Here is a 20,422-nt window from a genome sequence, read left to right as displayed (position 1 = left end):
CACTAATGAGCGTCTAGTGAGCGGCACTAGGGATGGAGCTCAAAACCCGATACCCGAAAAGACCCGATAACAAGCGGTATTGAGCACCCGGTATCAATACGCTTTGAAGCCTGTTATCGAGCATTAGTGGCCCATGACGTCATGTTTAAACGATCAAGACAAGAGGATGATCGAGAACTACATCTAATCACTCATGATGGCACAAACTAAAAAGGTAGTGATACTTGACAACCATCGCTGCCCGGGTAAACACAATTAACCAGTTAACAGTTCCCACAAAACAATAGAAAATGCTCGATAGTGGGCTCGATAAGAACCCGGCTCGATAAGCCTGATTGATAAGGTGCTCGTTATCAATAAAACTTAACAGGCTCCATCCCTACACCGCTCACTCCAGCACATCTCTGTTTCTACTAACCACCGCGGCAGTTAGGTTATCACCTATAACCCATTCTGACCTGAGATCAGATTAAAAAAAATGTCTTCTACATCCTGACAGTTGTCATTCTGACCTGAGATCAGATTAAAAAAAATGTCTTCCATGTCAGTCGCTCTTCGATTTTCAAAAATAGCAGACCTACAAGCTCGTAGCGCACCACTCGGTGGCGCGCTGTGAGCTTGTAGATCTGCTATTTTTAAATAGCCAACACCAAAAGGGGTTCCCGCCCCAAAATGGGATAAACTATGAGTATGCGTCTCGCTTTAGCCAGTGGTTCTCAAAGGGGGGGCCCAGGGACCCCCCAGGGGTCCTTGAGGGGGTTTCCAGTACGTCTCAAAATTTCTTGGCCAAATACATATATATACACATTTTGGAGGTCCCCTTGACGTGAAGAGGTTTGAGAGCCACGGACTGGAATACAGAGAATGCACGAGGCAAGCGGGGCTGAAGACTGCAAAGCTATTTAAACTGAAACTGTCGAAAATACTTCCTGGAAGCAGGGCGAAAGGCGCGGTACCGTAATGACAATGATTTTAGTCAACAATGACGTAGTGGAGTGTCGCGTCCAGCAGGGGGCGCCGTGTATCAGCGGCACCAGGGTTGACATTTGGAGTGGTGGGTGGGTGGGTGGGTGAAAGGGGTACGACTCACACCCCCTTACCAGATGTTTGTTTTTTTCTATTTTCTTATCCAGCCTTTCTTCTGTTCTCTTCCCACCAGCGTCTCTAGACAAGCGGCAATAAATATCAAACTTCTTGTAGATACTAGGTCGGACCTCAAAAATACAACTTCACAGTCCACAAAATCTCTCTCTCTCTCTCTCAATGGTGGTTGGCAAACAGCTTGTATAGGTCCACTACCAAAATGTTACTTTTTTTTTCTAAGAGAGGGAAACTCTATTCCCCCCCCCCATTTTTATTGTATATCGAAATCTTTTAACTTTTAATTTTTAATAATAGAAAAGGTAATAATGATTAAAAAAATAGTTCTCCCAAGTCATTTAGGGTGCAGGGTCAGTTAGTGGGTGGACCTCGTTAGCACAGCACCTGGTGCAGTGGGCAGGCGTCTGGCAGCGCAGCCTATAGGGAGACAGGCTCGTCTCATCGCTGGACAGCTTTGATGACCCACTCTGCCGCGGGGTTGACCTGCTGGAGGTCCTTCATGTAGGTCTCCTCGTTCAGACATCTCTCCTCTTGAGGAGGGAGAGCAAGAGGGAGAAAGAGAGAAAGGTTACGGTGGGTCAACAGAGCATACGAGCAGAGTACAGTGGGGGGGGGGGGGGGGGGGGGGGGGGGGGGGGGGAGTGGTGTGGGGAGCGGGGGGCCATTTTGAATTGAGCTTGAAGTTGGAGCCCTTGGTAATAAACACACCGATTGCCATGAACGGAGATCTCCGTCTTTAAAAAAAATCCAACCGTTCACTGCCATGAAGTTGTGCAAGGATGTGTTGTGTTCATGGGTTAAAGCAAAGTCAAATCACATGACATGAAAAAAAAAGAAAAAGGATGCCCAAGACGCGATTTGTGAATGAAAGGAGGCCCCTACACTAGCGCCGTTTCCTACACAATTAACACAATATGTAAATGAATGAATGGTGTTTTTCTTTTTCGTAATATTGTTTTCTGTTCTACATACTGCCAAAACCAAGCTAAGGATTGAGGCTTTAACCATTGCTTTCATATGAATATGAATATGCATGTTCTTTTTGTGCGACAACAAACTGGAGGCTTGGGGATGGGATGAAATCATGTCACGATTATTGTGGCCAAAATAATTGCGATTAATCTAATCAAAATGCTTAGTTAAAACTTTGAAAAAATGAGCCAAAGGCCCCGTCTAACCCTAAACCTTTTAGGCATTTTAAATATTTTGAAAAACATACAAAAGGCATAAACTACTAGTTCAAAATAGCAGATTATATGGGGTAATGTGATGTGCACGATATGCCCCCCCCCCCCCCCCCCCCCCAAGACCTTACAGGTCCGTTTGACAAAGTATGAATATGCAGCTCTGATCCCTGTGTATGACGGAGGACAATCTCCACGATTTTTCTTTTAATCACGATAAAATATTTGTCGCCTTCCTACTGGAGGCTATAAAGATGTTTTGCCGTTTACTGGAGGAAAGAGACACTCACTGATGTTTCCACCGATCTCAAAGAGGTACAGCTCTTCTCTCCTCAGCAGCGCTGAACTGAAGGGCAGAGAGAAACGCACACGGACGGCTTTACAAAACTTTACAAAACTAAACACAGTATGCATGTGTGATACACGCCATTCAGTCGGTAACAATGTGGGAACATTCCTGAATAAGATAGTATTCCGATGGTCATCGTTGCTATACTATAGTTTGTTCAGTAACAAACTGTTTTAGTAAACAGGAAAAAAATACATGTTCAGGTTGGGATTTTATCCAATCGGGAGAGAGAACCACAAAGAAAGATATTATAATATGAATTCTCTCTCCCCTTTGGATAAAATTGGTACCCCGACCTGAAAAACCTATTTTCTGTTTACTAAGGCGAATGATAGTTAGGAACCAAACAGACCGTTGTGACTGACACGACAGTGTACAACATGGAACCACATGGACCAGTAGATCACATGACATGCCCCTAAAGAATATTTAATTTAAATATATATATATTTTTTGGCATCTGCCACTTGAATTAAAAAAGGGCCCGTCAGCTCAAACCCATAATGCAATACTTTGTTTTCAAGAGTGTTGCTGCGCACAAAATGTCGGTAGATTTACAAAATTAAATCTAAAAAAAAAAAACTCTAGGCCTACCTATTCCATTTGTCCCCATTTCCCATTCCATGTGCATTTGTCTTGAATGTAATGCCAGCGCCGCACTATTCCAAAGCCATTTTCAGCAATGGTATTATAATGTTTTCATCGGGTAGATCTTGTTGAGCTGGTCATTTTGAAAGTAGCTCTCAAGTCAAAAACCCCTGAGTCATGGACCCTTGGTTCCATTTGTACACTGTCAGAGTTATGACGGCCTAATATATACCAAACTGTGGTCCTTGAAATGTAATAAAATGAGGGGCGCTCTTATTATCATACTTCATCTCATTCTCAACCAACACCCACCCAATCACGTCGGCCAATCACAATCTGTGTCCTCACTTTTGTCTTCAAATCCCGTGTTTACACACAATAATAGGAACAGACATAGCGCCCTAAAAAAGGTGAGGGTCGCCGCGATGGCAGTATTTATATCAACCAGATGACATATTACTCAAAATATGTTGTTCCAGGGACCTCCCCAGAAGCAAAGACATGACTTCGAAACGTTCGCTGGGAATGAATACATATTCAAAGAATTGCACACATTTTCAAAACTTTTCAAACTAGCAGATCTACAAGCTTGTATAGCGCGGCACTCCGCTAAAGTACAGTAACATAATGCTTAATCCATTCAGGACGTGAACCCCTTTTGGTGTTTTAAGCATTATGTTATACTTTAGCTATTGGAAAATAGCAGACCTACAAGCTCGTAGCGCAGCATTTTTTTTTTGCGTGAAAATCTTTTACAAATCTTCGAATATAAATGATTTCAGAGCAAACGTTTTTAACTCAAATCTTTGCTTCTTTTTTGATTTGGTTCCTGGAACAACATATTTTCAGAGGGGGGTCGGCGGCCAAATACATATCATTTTTTGGGTCCTTGACATGAAATATTGAGCGCCACTGATACAGGTATTTCAGAAAACTGTCAGAATTTAGAAGACTTTCTTTTTTCCCGTCAGGCCTAAATGGGTTTAAACACCCAATAGGGTTAGGGTTAGGCTATGATGACTAAAACTAAGACTAAATATACTGACAATTTCGTCAACAAATAAAAACTTGACTAAAATGGGACTAGTGGACAAGAGATCAAGTATAAGTCATTTTACACTTTGTTGCATGTTGTTGCATTTTACACTTGCTGAAAATAGCAGATCTACAAGCTCACAACGCGTCGCAGCGCGACGCGTTGTGAGCTTGTAGATCGGCAATTGTAAAAACAGTCCTTACGACGTCATCAGTGCCCACCAAAGTTGACTAAATCAACCGTAGATTTAGTCGACTAAAATTGCATGACATTTAGTCGACTAAAACTAGACTAACACTAATACATTCCAGGTGACTAAAATGTGACTAAAACTAAGTGAAAACTATTCAAGAGACTATGACTAAAGCTAAAATAGAAATTTGCTGCCAAAAACAACACTGGCCGCCACCGCCACCACCAACGCACCTGTCCTGGCTGATGAAGCGAGACAGCACGTCGGAGGCCTGCAGCTCTGCGGTCAGCTGCACGGCCATGGACACCATGCTGAACTGAGGAGCCTGGACACGGATGAACCCCTGGGACGGCTCCTATAGGATTTACAAGAACAAAACCAAAACATGAAAGAGAGAAAAGGTCTTTGTTAAACTTTGCCACTCACTCACGCATGTCAAATCTTCTTTTCGGGCCTTTCCCCTCAGGGGTGTCGCCACAGCGAATATGCGCTGTGAGAAAACGTGAACCGTTTTGCCCGTTTACACGGACAAGAGACCAAAACGGCCGTTCTCAAAGATTTCCACTCCGGAAGAGGTGTTGCAGGCGAACTGCAACACCTCTGACCAATCAGAATGCAGCCTAAACTGCGTTTGCTGTGTATAAACAGCGGCGTACCATACAATAGCTGTCAACAGAGCAGCAGCCGCAGGTCGGGATAGCACAGCAGCACACGCTCACACATGCACACCTCCCCTCCTACAACTCTGTTGGGGGTGTGTGTGTGTGTGTGTGTGTGTGTGTGTGTGTGTGTGTGTGTGTGTGTGTGTGTGTGTGTGCGTGCGTGTGTGTGTGTGGACATGACACATGGGTGTGCTAACAGCAGCGAGCAACGTGCTCCGTCAAACTTTGGTCTGTATGTAGGAAGGAGAGGTTGCACAGCTCGTAGTCACGGAATCACAATACAAAAAACTTCTATTATAGACCAATGTTTCGGCACCTGAGTGCCTTCTCTTCAGGGTATGAAAGAAAGGATACCAATTCTGACATAACGCAGGAGAAGAGGAGTGGAGGAGGAGAGGAGGGGAGAGGAGGAGGAGAGGACATGGAGTGGAGGGGTGGCGAATATATTCGCACAATACGCGTCGCATTTATATGTGTACAGACGCGACTAAATTCGCAGGGCAAATATTTTGCATTTTTCTGATCGCTTATTCGTATCGCGTTGCTAATTCGCCAGTGTGTAATGACCTTAAGTCTTAGTTTTAGTCATCATAGCTTAGTTTTCATTTTGTTTCTATTTAGTTTTCATCGGTGAAAAAAGGTAGTCGACGAAAAATTTTCGTCTTAGTCGACGGAATCAACACTGCCTAGAACTAAAACACTGCTTCTCACCTCATAGAGTGGTTTCTCTACTGGCTTGTCAGTGGTTATCTTCTTCAGTAGTTTAACTAAAACACTGCTTCTCACCTCATAGAGTGGTTTCTCTACTGGCTTGTCAGTGGTTATCTTCTTCAGTAGTTTCCGTACGGCTCTCTCTCTGTGCTGCTTCTTCTGATGCTCCATGTTGTGCTGTCTGACCTGAGTCAGAATGAACTTGGGGATCTAGACGAGAGCGAGTGTGACATTTTACACATGCTGTACTTAATGTATAATTAGTAGTACTTAGTACTACTTAACCTCGACCTCACCAGGCTTTTCCACCACCTCGGAGGAAAGCCTGGTCTCTGTTTCAAAAGTCCGTATGATCCCGTCGGGAGCGGATGATATCGTTACGTCATGTTGTAGTATTGTTTTGTAGTCGACAGGCAGGAACAACAGGCGGCAACTTTGAGGGAAAAGGAAGGTTCCTTCCTATCAGGCAGCACTATCCCTCTCTCTGTTTCTGGCAAACAGTGCCCATACTGGTACTCATTATACTGGTGCTCATAGATACATAGGTGAACATCACATACAGTACATAGGTGAACGTGCACGGACATTGCTGTTCCATGGAGTGGTTGCACCACTCAAAAAAAAAAAAGATAATACACAGCTGAAGCAAAAGTCACATTTGTCATTTGTCCGCGGAGAATGATAGGGGATTCACACTGAGACGGACTGAATCCGTTTCATTGGTCCCCGATGGCCATGATTCACATTGCCCGAGATTCAACAGCGCACCCGGGTACACTTGCATAACACACTTTAATCCTCCTGATGACGGTGTGCTTGATGGCTGGCGCGCCCGGACACTGACCATCAACTGTGCGACATTGTCTGAAATAAATCCAGACACACTGAATTGCATTGCCTCTTTCGCTTTTTGCCGTTATACTACTTCACTGTCAGCCTGCCTGCTATTCACTGTGTCAGTCAGTTCTGTGCTCCAGTGTATTAGTTTGCTATGGATTCTACTTTAGCATTATTATTATTATTTTGTTTTACTTTGGAAACTGTGCCAAGCAAAGCCCAAGAGCCACGTGTAGTCCGCAGAATAAGATCAGCGCGCACTGCGGTGCTGCGTGTATACAACAGGAGAAGGGCGGCGTTGAGAAATGCGCTGGTGTTACGCGTCGTGCAGCGGCTGTGTTTTTTTTTGTTGACGCTTGGCTCGTCGACTAGAGATAATGTCACGTTCTTTGAAAAAAACAGTCCACTTCCTTCTTTAGGTACACATGCATTCACATTGGAACGATCCGTATCTGAATACACTTCAACGGTCCAGAGACCCGCCCCCCATGCGGTCCCGGGGACGGTTGGGCGATCCGCTCCCGGGAACGGTACGCATCATTCACACTACCACAACATCTGCCAAGTGGTCCCGAGTGCGCACCCGGGACCATAGTGTGAATCCCCTATGAGAGTCTCAAGAACGGCATGTGTGCTCAGTTTGGTCATTCGACCCACAGGTTCAGGTTCAGGTTTATTTGTCATGTGCATAGATACAGAGTATAAATACAATGAAATTTGTTTTGCTCAGAGCACTCTCAGTCTTACATACACAGGACATAAACAAACATCTATAGTGCAAGAAAAAACAAAAAACAGAAAAAGAAAAGTGCAAGTGAAGTGACAAAAAGTGCAATACAGTTCAAGGTCAGCTGTTCAGCAGCCTGACTGCCTGGGGGTAAAAACTGTTACTGAGACGGGTGGTGCGAGATTTGATGCTCTGGTAGCGCTTTTTGGAAGGGGTTAGTTTGAACAGGGTATTTGCGGGGTGGCTGGTGTCTTCCATGATGTTGTGGGCTTTTTTCATACAGCGAGTGGTGTAGATGTTATGGAGACTGGGTAATTCTGTGCTGCCGATGATTTTAGCAGCTGTTTTAGCGGTCCTCTGCAACCTATTGCAGTCCTGAGCTGTCATGTTACCGTACCACACTGTGATACAGCCAGTTAAGACACTTTCAATTATACAGCGATAAAAGTTCACTAGTCCTTTTGTACTTAAGCCAATTTTTTTAAGGCGCCTCAGAAAGTACAGTCGCTGCTGCGCCTTCATGAGGATGTACTCGGTGTTAAGTGACCATGTGAATGTGTCTGTGATGTGTATGCCCAGGAATTTAAAGTTATCAACTATGTCGACAGATGACCCTTTGATGGAAATGGGGGTGTGGATTAGCCTGACACTCAGCCTGAATTTTCATTTCGTTTCACTCCATTATTCAGTCTGAACGCCCTCCCTACTACAACCGCAGTTACCGCAGTTGGGGCAGCCATGTTTGTTTGTGTCTGGACGGCACTGTTGTTTGACGTCATCAAGTTGAAACTACGCTGATTCGTCGGTTGGATTTCCAACCGAGTCGGAGACCTCCTTCGGGAGCGTCACCAGACCCTAAATCGCCTGAACATAGTTTTTTAATGTGGCTAGCGATTTAGGGGCTGGAGCCAGGCTAGGTGTGGATACCTTTGGACTTCCTAAAGTCTACAATGATTTCTTTGGTCTTATTGGTGTTAAGTGAGAGGTTGTTGTTATCGCACCATAGAGTTAGATCCTCTATCTCCCTGCTATAGTCCCTCTCATCACCGTCGGTTATTAGTCCGATCACTGTGGTATCATCCGCAAATTTAATTATGATATTAATTATGATATTATTCTTATATCTGGCGACACAATCAAACGTAAACAAGCTGTACAACAGAGGACTGAGGCAGCAGCCTTGGGGCGCACCGTTTCTGGTGAGAATTGTGGATGAGCATCTCTATCCTATGCGTACACACTGGGGCCTGCCTGTCAGAAAATCAAATAGCCAGTTACAGATGGAGCTGCCCACACCAAGGCCACTGAGTTTCAACACTAATTTAGATGGTACAATAGTGTTAAATGCGGAACTATAGTCTATGAACAGTAGTCTGACATAAGAGCTTTTCTTTTCTAGATGTACCAGGGCAGTGTGTAAAGCAAGAGAGATTGCGACATCCACAGATCTATTTGAACAGTAAGCAAACTGTAAAGGATCAATACTAGCAGGAATGATGCTCTTGATATAAGAGATAACCATTTTCTCCAGGCATTTCATGAGAACAGAAGTCAAGGCAACAGGTCGACGGGCCAGATGCACAGAATGTTATGTTGGACGAATGCATTGTTCTCTCTGCAATAGCAGATCTACAAGCTCGCGCTATGAGCTTGTAGGTCTGCTATTGTTCATGTGACTATTTACCTTGTTGCTTGTTGAGAGGAGATCATGCTTAAGTGTGCTTATTCTGATCGCGATAAGTGGCTCTGGCACATAATAAAAGTGCAATTTGTGACCGTGTAGTAGTGTACAAATGAGTCCTCTCCGTTAGGCCTGTGATCGTTATATTTATTTGAGATAATCGCGATTATTTTGTCATAATCGTTGCCATGTTGAAAAATGTTCATACATTTAAAAAAAAAGAAATAAAATAGCTGAAAAAAAAAGAAATAAAATAGCTGAAATTGCTGATCTACAAGCGTATACAATCTGTCACACATTTCCACAAATGTCTTTCCCCTTTTCTGTAAGTATAAAATAATGAATGTCAGTAATCTATTTGTATATTTCAGGTAATTATTAGGGCTGTCAAATGATTACAAAATTTAATCAGATTAATCACAGCTTCAAAATTAATTTAATCATGATTAATCACCATTCGAACTATGTCCAAAATATGCCATGTTTTCCTGTTTATTGTTGTGGAAATGGAAATATAAATGACAGAAAGCGGATATACATTTGTTTTTGAATGAGTTTTGTTTTCTAATGCATTTAGTATAGACATGATGTGATGTGAGCATTTGTAGGCCTAGCCTACACTTTGAGTTAAATCAACACTGGCTTTTGGCCATGTAGACTGCGGTCCCCCAGGAGGAAGTCACTAATGTTGCTCTGGAGAGGGAAGTCTGGAACACTCTGGTGGAGCTGTTGCCCCCGCGACCCGACTAGGGATAAGCGGTTGAAGATGGATGGATGGATGAATGGAGACTGGAGTCCCAGTCCAGAGATGAAAATCATAATAAAATGGCCTAGGCTACTTTCTATCAATTTAATTTGGGGGTCCTTGAAATTAAAATAGCTGAGAAGCAATGGGTTAAACTGTAGACTATAGTTAATTGAAATTCACAAAATACAATAATGGCACATAAGCATTTTTGGAAACAGGGCTTGGTTTAGAAAAGCCTATATTTTGCGCTAAAGTAATTATTGAATAACATATAAATGTAGGTTTTAAGGCTAGAATGGCATTGTAGTGGACTGTAGTGAGAGGCGAGATTGTCTCTCCTTCATTGCGGGACTGCAGGACTAGTCTGGAGATAGTTAGTCGTGAATCAGCTTCAGTCAGTGTTTTGGTTCGTACCTGGAGTTGCGCATTATCTCCGCGGTGCACAGCAGCACAGGAGAACTGTCTTTAATATATCCATGGTCGTTTTCAGTTGCTTTCCATGTGCGACACAAAAGTACCATGTGTTTGTTTTGGTAATAGCCTACTGCAGGCGCAGCCATGCTGATTCACGTAATCGCGTAGGACAACACGAAACCAGCCGGACAAACATTAATGGCATTTTCAAAATGTCCAAAGTTGCGACGGACCCGAGTGATTCTTGCAGCGCGCTGATAGCTAACACTAGTAGTGTGTGTGTGTGTGTGTGTGTGCAGTGTAGCCTAATGGGGCTTTGCTAGGCAGACAAAGTAACGCAACAGAGTTACAGAATCAAACCACTTTGCAACCAAACTACAATACACAAGCTATCTCTCTGGTGTTGTTCAATCATGACTGTGTGCTACACAGTGACAGATTTGTTATGCTCTGGACGTTCCTGAGCCGCGCGCACGGGCGCATGTTAGGGGGAACACTAACATGCGTTAATTGCGTTAAATATTTTAACGCAATTAATTAACGCAATTGATTAATGCCATTAACGCGTTATTTTTGACAGCCTTAGTAATTATCAACAGAAATTTATTATTTATTCATAATGTTCAATGAAAACCCACGCAATTAAATCGTTAATCGTAATTATCTGTGCGACCATTATTCCTCAGCTTTAACCCTGTAAGACCCAGCGTTGCTTTTCGGTAACATTTTTATTTTAATTAATTACTTAATTATAATTTTTTTCTGTTCTTTTTTCACCTAAACGTCATCATTGATGTTCATTGCAATGCCATTGCAATGCCATTGGTCATGATATTTGCATATAAATACCCCCCACAGTCTGAAATTCACACAAATAAAAAAATTCTGGACTAAAATAATTGTAATATATGTTTTTTTGTTATCATTAGAATGTCTAGATCTAGAACATGTTTTTTATTTTAATTTTAATTTTATTGTATTATTTTATTTATTTATTATTGTGAAAGATATCCCCCAAATGTAAATTATGAATTCATTATATTATTATTATAAAATTATTATAAATGTGCATACAACTTTTTTTCTTCTTTTTTTTACATATTTTTTTAACATAAGTCCTAGTAGTACAAAGTAGTAGTAAGGTTGAAATATATTTTTTGCAAGTAGAAATATATCCGGGTCTTACAGGGTTAAATGTGTAAACGGTGACAGACGGCGCTATGTGTGTATATATCTACCGTCCAGAGAAGGTCTTACAGGGTTAAATGTGTAAACGGTGACAGACGGCGCTATGTGTGTATATATCTACCGTCCAGAGAAGGTCCTGGTTACAGGGTTAAATGTGTAAACGGTGACAGACGGCGCTATGTGTGTATATATCTACCGTCCAGAGAAGGTCCTGGTTACAGGGTTAAATGTGTAAACGGTGACAGACGGCGCTATGTGTGTATATATCTACCGTCCAGAGAAGGTCCTGGTTACAGGGTTAAATGTGTAAACGGTGACAGACGGCGCTATGCGTGTATATATCTACCGTCCAGAGAAGGTCCTGGTAAACGGTGACAGACGGCGCTATGTGTGTATATATCTACCGTCCAGAGAAGGTCCTGGTAAACGGTGACAGACGGCGCTATGTGTGTATATATCTACCGTCCAGAGAAGGTCCTGGTTACAGGGTTAAATGTGTAAACGGTGACAGACGGTGCTATGTGTGTATATATCTACCGTCCAGAGAAGGTCCTGGTTACAGGGTTAAATGTGTAAACGGTGACAGACGGCGCTATGCGTGTATATATCTACCGTCCAGAGAAGGTCCTGGTAAACGGTGACAGACGGCGCTATGTGTGTATATATCTACCGTCCAGAGAAGGTCCTGGTAAACGGTGACAGACGGCGCTATGCGTGTATATATCTACCGTCCAGAGAAGGTCCTGGTAAACGGTGACAGACGGCGCTATGCGTGTATATATCTACCGTCCAGAGAAGGTCCTGGTTACAGGGTTAAATGTGTAAACGGTGACAGACGGCGCTATGCGTGTATATATCTACCGTCCAGAGAAGGTCCTGGTATCGGATGAGCAGCCGGACGATGTTGGCCGTGCCGGTGGCCATGGAGAACTCCTGCTGCTCCGTGACCTTGGAGCGGAAGCCCTTGAACATGAAGATGTTGGGCGCCATCACCACGGCCACGTTGTTGAGCGTCATCTTGTTCTGGGCCTGGTGCGAGATCACCCGCTCCACGAACTCCATCAGCGCCTGCGTGCGTGCCGCGGACGAGAGCAACGTAGTCAGTGGGCGTGTGCTTAAAAACCCATTCTGGGCGGGAACCCCTTACTGGTTAACAAGCTTAAAGCTATTGGTTTTGATAGCACATCAGTGAGCTGGATGCAATCCTACCTGGAGGGGAGAGAACAGATGGTGGAGGTGAACGGAACACTGTCCCCTCCCCTCCCAGTGAGCTGTGGCGTCCCACAAGGAAGCATACTAGGGCCTTTACTGTTCCTAATTTATGTTAACGACATGACTTCAGCTTGTGACTGCAACTTGTTCCTGTTCGCAGATGACTCAGCACTGCTGGTCTCGGACAGGAACAAACTGCAGGTTGAAAAGACCCTCAGCTCTGAACTCGGTAGAATCTGCACCTGGCTCGCTGATAACAAACTATCCTTACACCTGGGAAAAACTGAATCCATCCTCTTCGGATCAAATAGTAAACTCAGCAAGGCAGATGGCTTCTTGGTTAGAGTGGGTGACAATATTATCACACGAAAAGATGAAATTACCTACCTAGGTTCCATCCTGGAGGCCAATCTTTCCGGTGATAAAATGGCCACCAACGTAATCAAAAAAGTAAATCAAAGAACAAGATTCCTTTACAGGATCTCCTCACTGGTCAGCAAAAACACCTTGAAGACCTTAACAGGAGCCCTCGTACAAGGTTTCTTTGACTATGCATCCACCTCTTGGTACCACAGCACCTCAAAGGCCCTTAAAACAAGGCTCCAGACCTCCCAAAACAAACTGGTCAGGCTCCTACTTGGCCTCACCCCCCGAACCCACCTCACCCCTGCCCACTTTGACAGGCTGGGATGGCTTAGGGTCGACGACAGAGTACAGCATCTTGCAATGGGTCTGGTCCACAAGATTCGATACACCACCAAGATACCCATGTACCTGTCTAAATACTTCCTTAATGTAAACGAAGTCCACACCCACAACACCAGAGGGAGTGCAACAAACCATGTACAACCCAGATTCGGCACAAACAAGGGACTAAATTATTTTCGCTCCTATGCCACCAAAATGTGGAACGCCCTACCAACAGTCATTAAGACATGTGAATCCCTTGACTCCTTCAAAACCGCTCTCAAAGGGCACCTACGGATGGCTGCAATTCGAAACTGGCCTCTGTAAAATCTGAATCCCCCCCCCCATTTTCCCTCACTGTATATTGTATCTTTTCCCTTTTTTGCTTCCCATATGATGAATTCCTGTTCTGTACTTTAGCTACATAGAAATGTCTATTTGTATGTCTCTAAATGTCTGTATGTCTTTAAATATTTTGATGAATTGAACAATGTGGACCCTGTTGTAAACAAGTGTAATGCTTAATTGGGTCGTCCACTCACAGTTGACAGTCTTTGTATTGAGTTTGTGCTTAAAATGTACTGTAAATTCTACAAACTGTTAATAAATATTTCAATAAAATTTCAATCAATCAAAGGTGTTAGCATTATGTCATGCTTTAGCTATTGACAAATAGCAGATATACAAGCTCATATGAGCTTGTAGGTCTGCTATTTTTGAAAAGTCGAAGAACGACTGACGTAGAAACATAGCTTTTTCGGAAAAATGTCAGGATGTATAGAAGACATTTTTTTTAATCTGATCTCAGGTCAGAATGGGTTAAAGACATTTAGAGCATGATGATGATACTCATTAGCCTGCAGACCCCCCCCCCCCCCCCTGTTTGAAAATATATGCCCCCATAAGATTGTTGTGGCTCTAGCTGGGATTCTCAACCCGGTTTGACCTGAATTAGGCTATGGTGGTCCCCTGGGCCTATTTAATGACCTGAATTAGGCTATGGTGGTCCCCTGGGCCTATTTAATGACCTGCATGAGGCTATGGTGGTCCCCTGGGCCTATTTAATGACCTGAATGAGGCTATGGTGGTCCCCTGGGCCTATTTAATGACCTGAATTAGGCTATGGTGGTCCCCTGGGCCTATTTAATGACCTGAATTAGGCTATGGTGGTCCCCTGGGCCTATTTAATGCCCTGAATGAGGCTATGGTGGTCCCCTGGGCCTATTTAATGACCTGAATTAGGCTATGGTGGTCCCCTGGGCCTATTTAATGACCTGGATTAGGCTATGGTGGTCCCCTGGGCCTATTTAATGCCCTGAATGAGGCTATGGTGGTCCCCTGGGCCTATTTAATGCCCTGAATTAGGCTATGGTGGTCCCCTGGGCCTATTTAATGACCTGAATTAGGCTATGGTGGTCCCCTGGGCCTATTTAATGACCTGAATGAGGCTATGGTGGTCCCCTGGGCCTATTTAATGACCTGAATGAGGCTATGGTGGTCCCCTGGGCCTATTTAATGACCTGAATGAGGCTATGGTGGTCCCCTGGGCCTATTTAATGACCTGAATGAGGCTATGGTGGTCCCCTGGGCCTATTTAATGACCTGGATTAGGCTATGGTGGTCCCCTGGGCCTATTTAATGACCTGGATTAGGCTATGGTGGTCCCCTGGGCCTATTTAATGACCTGAATGAGGCTATGGTGGTCCCCTGGGCCTATTTAATGACCTGAATGAGGCTATGGTGGTCCCCTGGGCCTATTTAATGGGACCCCAATGTACAGTATATTGTACAATCTAAGTACATTTGTGTACAAGTACAAATGGAAACAAATGGACCCATTTGTCCACTCTCAGGAGATATAAGTTAGGTCCATTTGGTTCCTAACTATCCTTTAGCGGGGGACCGCCAGGAACTCCCTCAAGGACCCATAGGGGGTCCTCGGACCGCGCGTTGGGAACCACTGATTTAGAGGGGCGGGCAAGGTGCTCAAGTGAAGAAAAGGAACCGGCCGCTTGCCTCAATAGTGTGTGAGATTTAATAGATTTTGGGGCACACATAATTACATTGGAAGCTTTCAATCCAGAATTGGTCGACGTGACCATTTGCCACATACTGTACACTGTAACTTTCAGAAAGGGCACCTTATAGATCCAGATGGCAAAAAGGCAGGTGCTCTATAGCACCACCCAGTGTCTTGTCTGTTCACGCCATGCTCATGTGTAGATCAGTGGTTAACCCGGTGGTCCTTGAGGGGGTTTTTCCCAGGTGGTCCCCATGCTAAATGATGGCGAGTTGGTAACCAAATGGACCCTCATAGATCTTTACCTCTTGAGCGTGTACAATGAAACCAAATGGACCTGGAAGGGTGCATTTGGTTTCATTTGACGCTCTCGAGAGTTAAATTCTTCTTAAAACAGCTGCACTACTTAATTTACAAGAAGTCTACATCAATTTGTATCGACATTTACCTATCCTATGGTTCCAACATCAACACAGCGTGGACTTGTGATAACACTTTATCCAGCGATAACAAAATATCCTCAAATACCGAATTAAATAATGGGCCTTGATATGAAAATGGTTGAAAACCACTGGCTTAGATGAACAATGTCGACATATAGTAGCTTTCCCGCGATTTCAGTCAAATGTCCGCTCACCGCCGGCCGTAGAAAAATAGCTTTTTTATTTTGAATTTTTTGAATTTTGAGCTCCCAACATCGAATGTTCTTTTCAATCACGTCAATCTGAGCCTCAATTCTGAGGAAAAAACGCAGCTAAAGATTGCGCTAATAATTAACCCATTTTGGGCGTGAACGCCTTTTGGTGTTGGCATTATGTTATGCTTTAGCCATTGAAAAACAGCAGATCTACAAGCTCATACGAGCTTGTAGGTCTGCTATTTTTGAAAAATCGAAGAACGACTGGCATAGAAACACAGCTTTTTCAGAAAACTGTCATTTTCAAACAGACATTTTTAGAATCTGATTTCAGGTCAAAATGGGTTAACCCATTTTGAAATGGGTTAAAGGGACATTATCGTGATTTGCAAACAACAAAAAAAGGAGAAAGATAATGAACATCCCCTATACAGTTTATGGCGCTGGACCCCAAATATGAACAAAATGGAGAAAAAAAGGGCAACATCCCTTCCTACTGTGCACACGCGTGCGTTTATACAGTACCTTCAGGGTATTCCGATTGGCCTCTGGTAAAAGCAGGACAAGAAGATTCAAGGCCTGGAGCTGCTGTTTCTTAGTGGGGAATCCTGGGACCACGCACGCACACACGTACACGCACACGCACACACACACACACACACACACACACACACACACACACACACACACACACACACACACACACACACACACACACACAAAGGCTTGTTAGAGTTTTAGTTATTGGACATAAAACACTTTGACATGCCCTCCCCAGCCTCGCCTACAACCACTCCAAAACCATGCCTAAACTTTAAAGGACCACTTCACCACTTTTCAACCTGTCTTCATATAATAGGTCCAAAATGGCACGATTTCTTTTCTACTCAGTCTGTGTCTCATAGGAGGGCTGTGGGAAGTTTAGAAACAGTCTTCCAGTGACATTATCATTAGGCAGATTTCTTTTTTTTTAAGTTCAGATTTTCATTATCGTGAGAACGATGGCTTCCATTTTCGCATTGCAACTTTTCAGGACTAGAAATCCTGCAGTTTCTATTAACTTGTATTCCCCATCGATGATGTCACTGGAAGACGGTTTCTGAACTGCCCACAGCCCTCCTATGAGACACAGACTGAGTAGGAAAAAGAATGCGCAATTTTTTCATGATTATTAGTGAGGACCTATTATATGAAGATAGGTTGAAAAGTGGTGAAGTGGTCCTTTAACATACGCCAAATATGAAGAAAAAGAAATAGTGTAATATGAATACACCACAATGTATCCATTATCTAAAACACAGTAATGTTCGCCAAATAAATCATCAAACCGAGAACACTCTACCACTTACAAACTGTTAACAAACGGCATTGGTTTCCTCCGTCATCGGCGTATGAATGAATGAATGAGTGCGTGTGTGTGGATGGGTGGGTGAATGTAGCACAATCCATGTGAAGCCCTTTTTTTTTTATCCCACGATTTTGTAACCCATTTTTCACCCCTGTGTCAATCATCTAATGTGATCCTGGGCTCTACACACCCTCCACCAACCTAGTCCCCATATATGGGGGACAAGGGGAGAGCAACGGACTTGAACTCATGCTTCGTTCATGCCTGAGTGTCCAAGTTGCTCCTTTACACCTGACAGGGGGGAGTTTTCCTGGTTGGACGTAGCGCGTGGAAGGAACACGTTATTCCAACCAGTTCCTTTCCCCTCCATCAGGCGCCCCGGCTGGCCAGGGGGAGGCTGGCCAGGATTACTGCATGTTTTTTGTGAGGGTACATACCCTATAGGGCACACGGGGAGAACATGCAAACTCCACACAGAAAGGCCCTTTCACCAACCCCGCCTTCGGGTATGGGCACTGATGACGCGGAGGAGGAAACACTTTGGATAAAAAGCATTCATACACTGATGACGCAGAGGAGGAAACACTTTGGATAAAAAGCATTCATACACTGATGACGCGGAGGAGGAAACACTTTGGATAAAAAGCATTCATACACTGATGACGGAGGAAAGCGAGCACGGCTCAACGACACTACGTCCGGGGGATCGAGCCGGTATAACCTTCCGCTTCCCAAGCGGCAGTGGTGGAAAAAGTGCTCAATTGTTTACTTAAGTAAAAGTACCAATACTGCAATTTAGAACTACTTCGTTACAAGTAAAAGTATACGGAATTGAAAATGTACTTGAGTAAAAGTAAGAAAGTATCGGCATCAAAATGTACTTAACCCATTCTGACCTGAGATCAGATTCTAAAAATGTCTTCTACATCCTGACAGTTCTCTGAAAAAGCTATGTTTCTGTGTCAGGTTTTTAAAAAATAGCAGACCGCTCGTAGCGCGCCACTCGGTGGCACGCTATGAGCTTGTAGATCTGCTATTTTTCAATAGCTAACACCAAAAGGGGTTCCCTCCCAAAATGGGTTAAGTAAAAGTACCAATACTGCAATTTAGAACTACTTCGTTACAAGTAAAAGTATACGGAATTGAAAATGTACTTGAGTAAAAGTACAAAAGTATCGGCATCAAAATGTACTTAAAGTACTAAAAGTAAAGGTACTCATTGTGCAGAATGTGCCATTTCACAAGTTCAAAATGTGTACAAAATCTATTGAAAATATCCGATCTACAAGCTCTCAATGCGTCGCGTTGCGACACTGAGCTTGTAGATCGGCTATTTTCAAATTGGCCGGATTGTATAGGGTTGAAGTGGGGTTTTCGAATTAAAATTAAAATCGCCAAAGTAACTATTAACTAAAGTTTTCAAATAATTGTAGTGGAGTAAAAGTAACAAATTTGGCTCCGAGATGCACTGCAGTGGAGTAGAAGTAAAAGTATTGGAAATACTCACGTAAAGTACAAATACCTAAAAATTGTACTTAAGTAAAAGTACTTTCCACCACTGCCAAGCGGCCACTCAGTAGCTACTAGTACAGTACAGGTCAGTGGAAAATGTGGAACGCCCTACCAACAGTCATTAAGATATGTGAATCCCTTGACTCCTTCAAAACCGCTCTCAAAGGGCACCTATACGGACGGCTGCAATTCGAAACTGGCCCCCGTTCAATCTGAATCCCCCCCCCCCCCCCCCCCCCCACCGAACAACTGTCAGGGATGTAGATGACATTTTTAGAATCTGATCTCAGGCCTAAATGGGTTAATTGGGTCGTCCACTCACAGTTAACAGTCTTTGTATTGAGTTTGTGCTTGAAATGTATACTGTAATTCTGCAAACTGTTAATAAATAAATCAGGTCGTTTATATAACTCTATACTCACTGTTGACGGCGATGAAGGCGTTGAGGTACTCCACGGTCAGCAGCGAGTGTGGCAGCTCTCGGACGAAGAGCTTCAGGAGGCTGGCGGCGTCGTGCTGCTTGAGCTGCTGCCACGCAAACAGCTCGTCGTAGAACGACGACTCCAGCTCCTGACACACCGACTGGAGACGGGACGGGACGGGACGGGGAGGAACGACAAACACACGCACGCCCGCACGTTGAAAAACACATCCGTGTTGTGTAAAGTCAAAGTCATACGATTTGTCACACACGTTACCACCGCAGTGAAATTTGTTCTCCGCATTTGACCCATCTCTTGGAGCAGTGAGCCGCAGCCTAAGGAGCGGTGAGCTGCAGCGTGCACCGCGCTCGAGAATCATTTGATTAGTAGATTTGACCCCCCAATCCAACCTGATGCTGAGTGTCAAGCAGGGAGGCACTGGGTCCCATTTTTACAGTCTTTGGTATGACCCAGCCGGGGATCGAACCCCGACCGTATTGTGAGCTTTCCGGAGGAATGTCCTAGTTTATCCTCTTAGTCTGAGAGCATTAAATAGCATTTTACAAGCTATTTTGAAATCAGTATATTTGACTATTCCTGTGTAGGAGTGTGCCGGGTGGAATGACGTTGTGTAGTAAGGCGTGAGTGTCTGTTTCTTTAAAGAATACTTTAAAATCTAGTTTCCCGTTTGTGTTAAAGTTTGGGCCCTTGAAGATTGTTACATCAAGAAAATCAATCCTTTCTGTGTGTGTCACATATTTTATCGTTATGGATCTATGATGGCTATTTAACACATCAATCAATACATTCCTGGAATTCTTCTTTGCCATGTTCCCATATCCCAAATATATCATCTAGGAATCTATAGTAATGTGTCGGTTTTAGTCTGCATTTTTCTAGTGCTGTCTGTTCCCATATGCTCATGTAAATGTTCGCATAAGATGGTGCAAATCTCTTTCCCATGGCCGTCCCTTTGATTTGTAAATATAACTTCAAAATCATTCTGGGTTAGATTTAAGTCTAGTAATTGGAGTAATTCTTCTGGTCGATTTGTGTCTGGGTATTTACTAAAAACTTATTTTACTGCTTGTAGTCCTGCTTCTGTCTCAATGTTTGTGTAGAGGCTGTCTATATCTATTGAAAACAGAAAGGCCTCCTTTCCTAC

At 43.6% G+C, this 20,422-nt stretch overlaps 1 protein-coding gene across 1 annotated transcript in view; it reads right to left on the bottom strand.

Moving 5' to 3' along the window:
* Positions 1 to 677: 677 nt before the first annotated feature.
* The window catches only part of arhgap18 (Rho GTPase activating protein 18), a 78,164-nt gene continuing 58,419 nt past the window's right edge, over positions 678 to 20,422 (bottom strand). Inside the window, exons 12-18 of the mRNA XM_083789822.1 lie at positions 19,258 to 19,417; positions 16,501 to 16,583; positions 12,281 to 12,487; positions 5,900 to 6,034; positions 4,685 to 4,806; positions 2,576 to 2,631; positions 678 to 1,631 (exon numbers count right to left, since the gene is read on the bottom strand). Coding sequence (XP_083645948.1) covers positions 1,540 to 1,631; positions 2,576 to 2,631; positions 4,685 to 4,806; positions 5,900 to 6,034; positions 12,281 to 12,487; positions 16,501 to 16,583; positions 19,258 to 19,417 — 855 coding nt within the window. The 3' untranslated portion in view covers positions 678 to 1,539. The remainder of the gene's footprint in view (positions 1,632 to 2,575; positions 2,632 to 4,684; positions 4,807 to 5,899; positions 6,035 to 12,280; positions 12,488 to 16,500; positions 16,584 to 19,257; positions 19,418 to 20,422) is intronic.

Source organism: Protomyctophum parallelum, assembly GCF_964188405.1.
Source record: "Protomyctophum parallelum genome assembly, chromosome: 19".
Classification (NCBI taxonomy): Eukaryota; Metazoa; Chordata; class Actinopteri; order Myctophiformes; family Myctophidae; genus Protomyctophum; species Protomyctophum parallelum.
The sequence above is the reverse complement of the archived record's forward strand: the minus strand, read 5'-3'. Positions and strand labels throughout refer to the sequence as shown.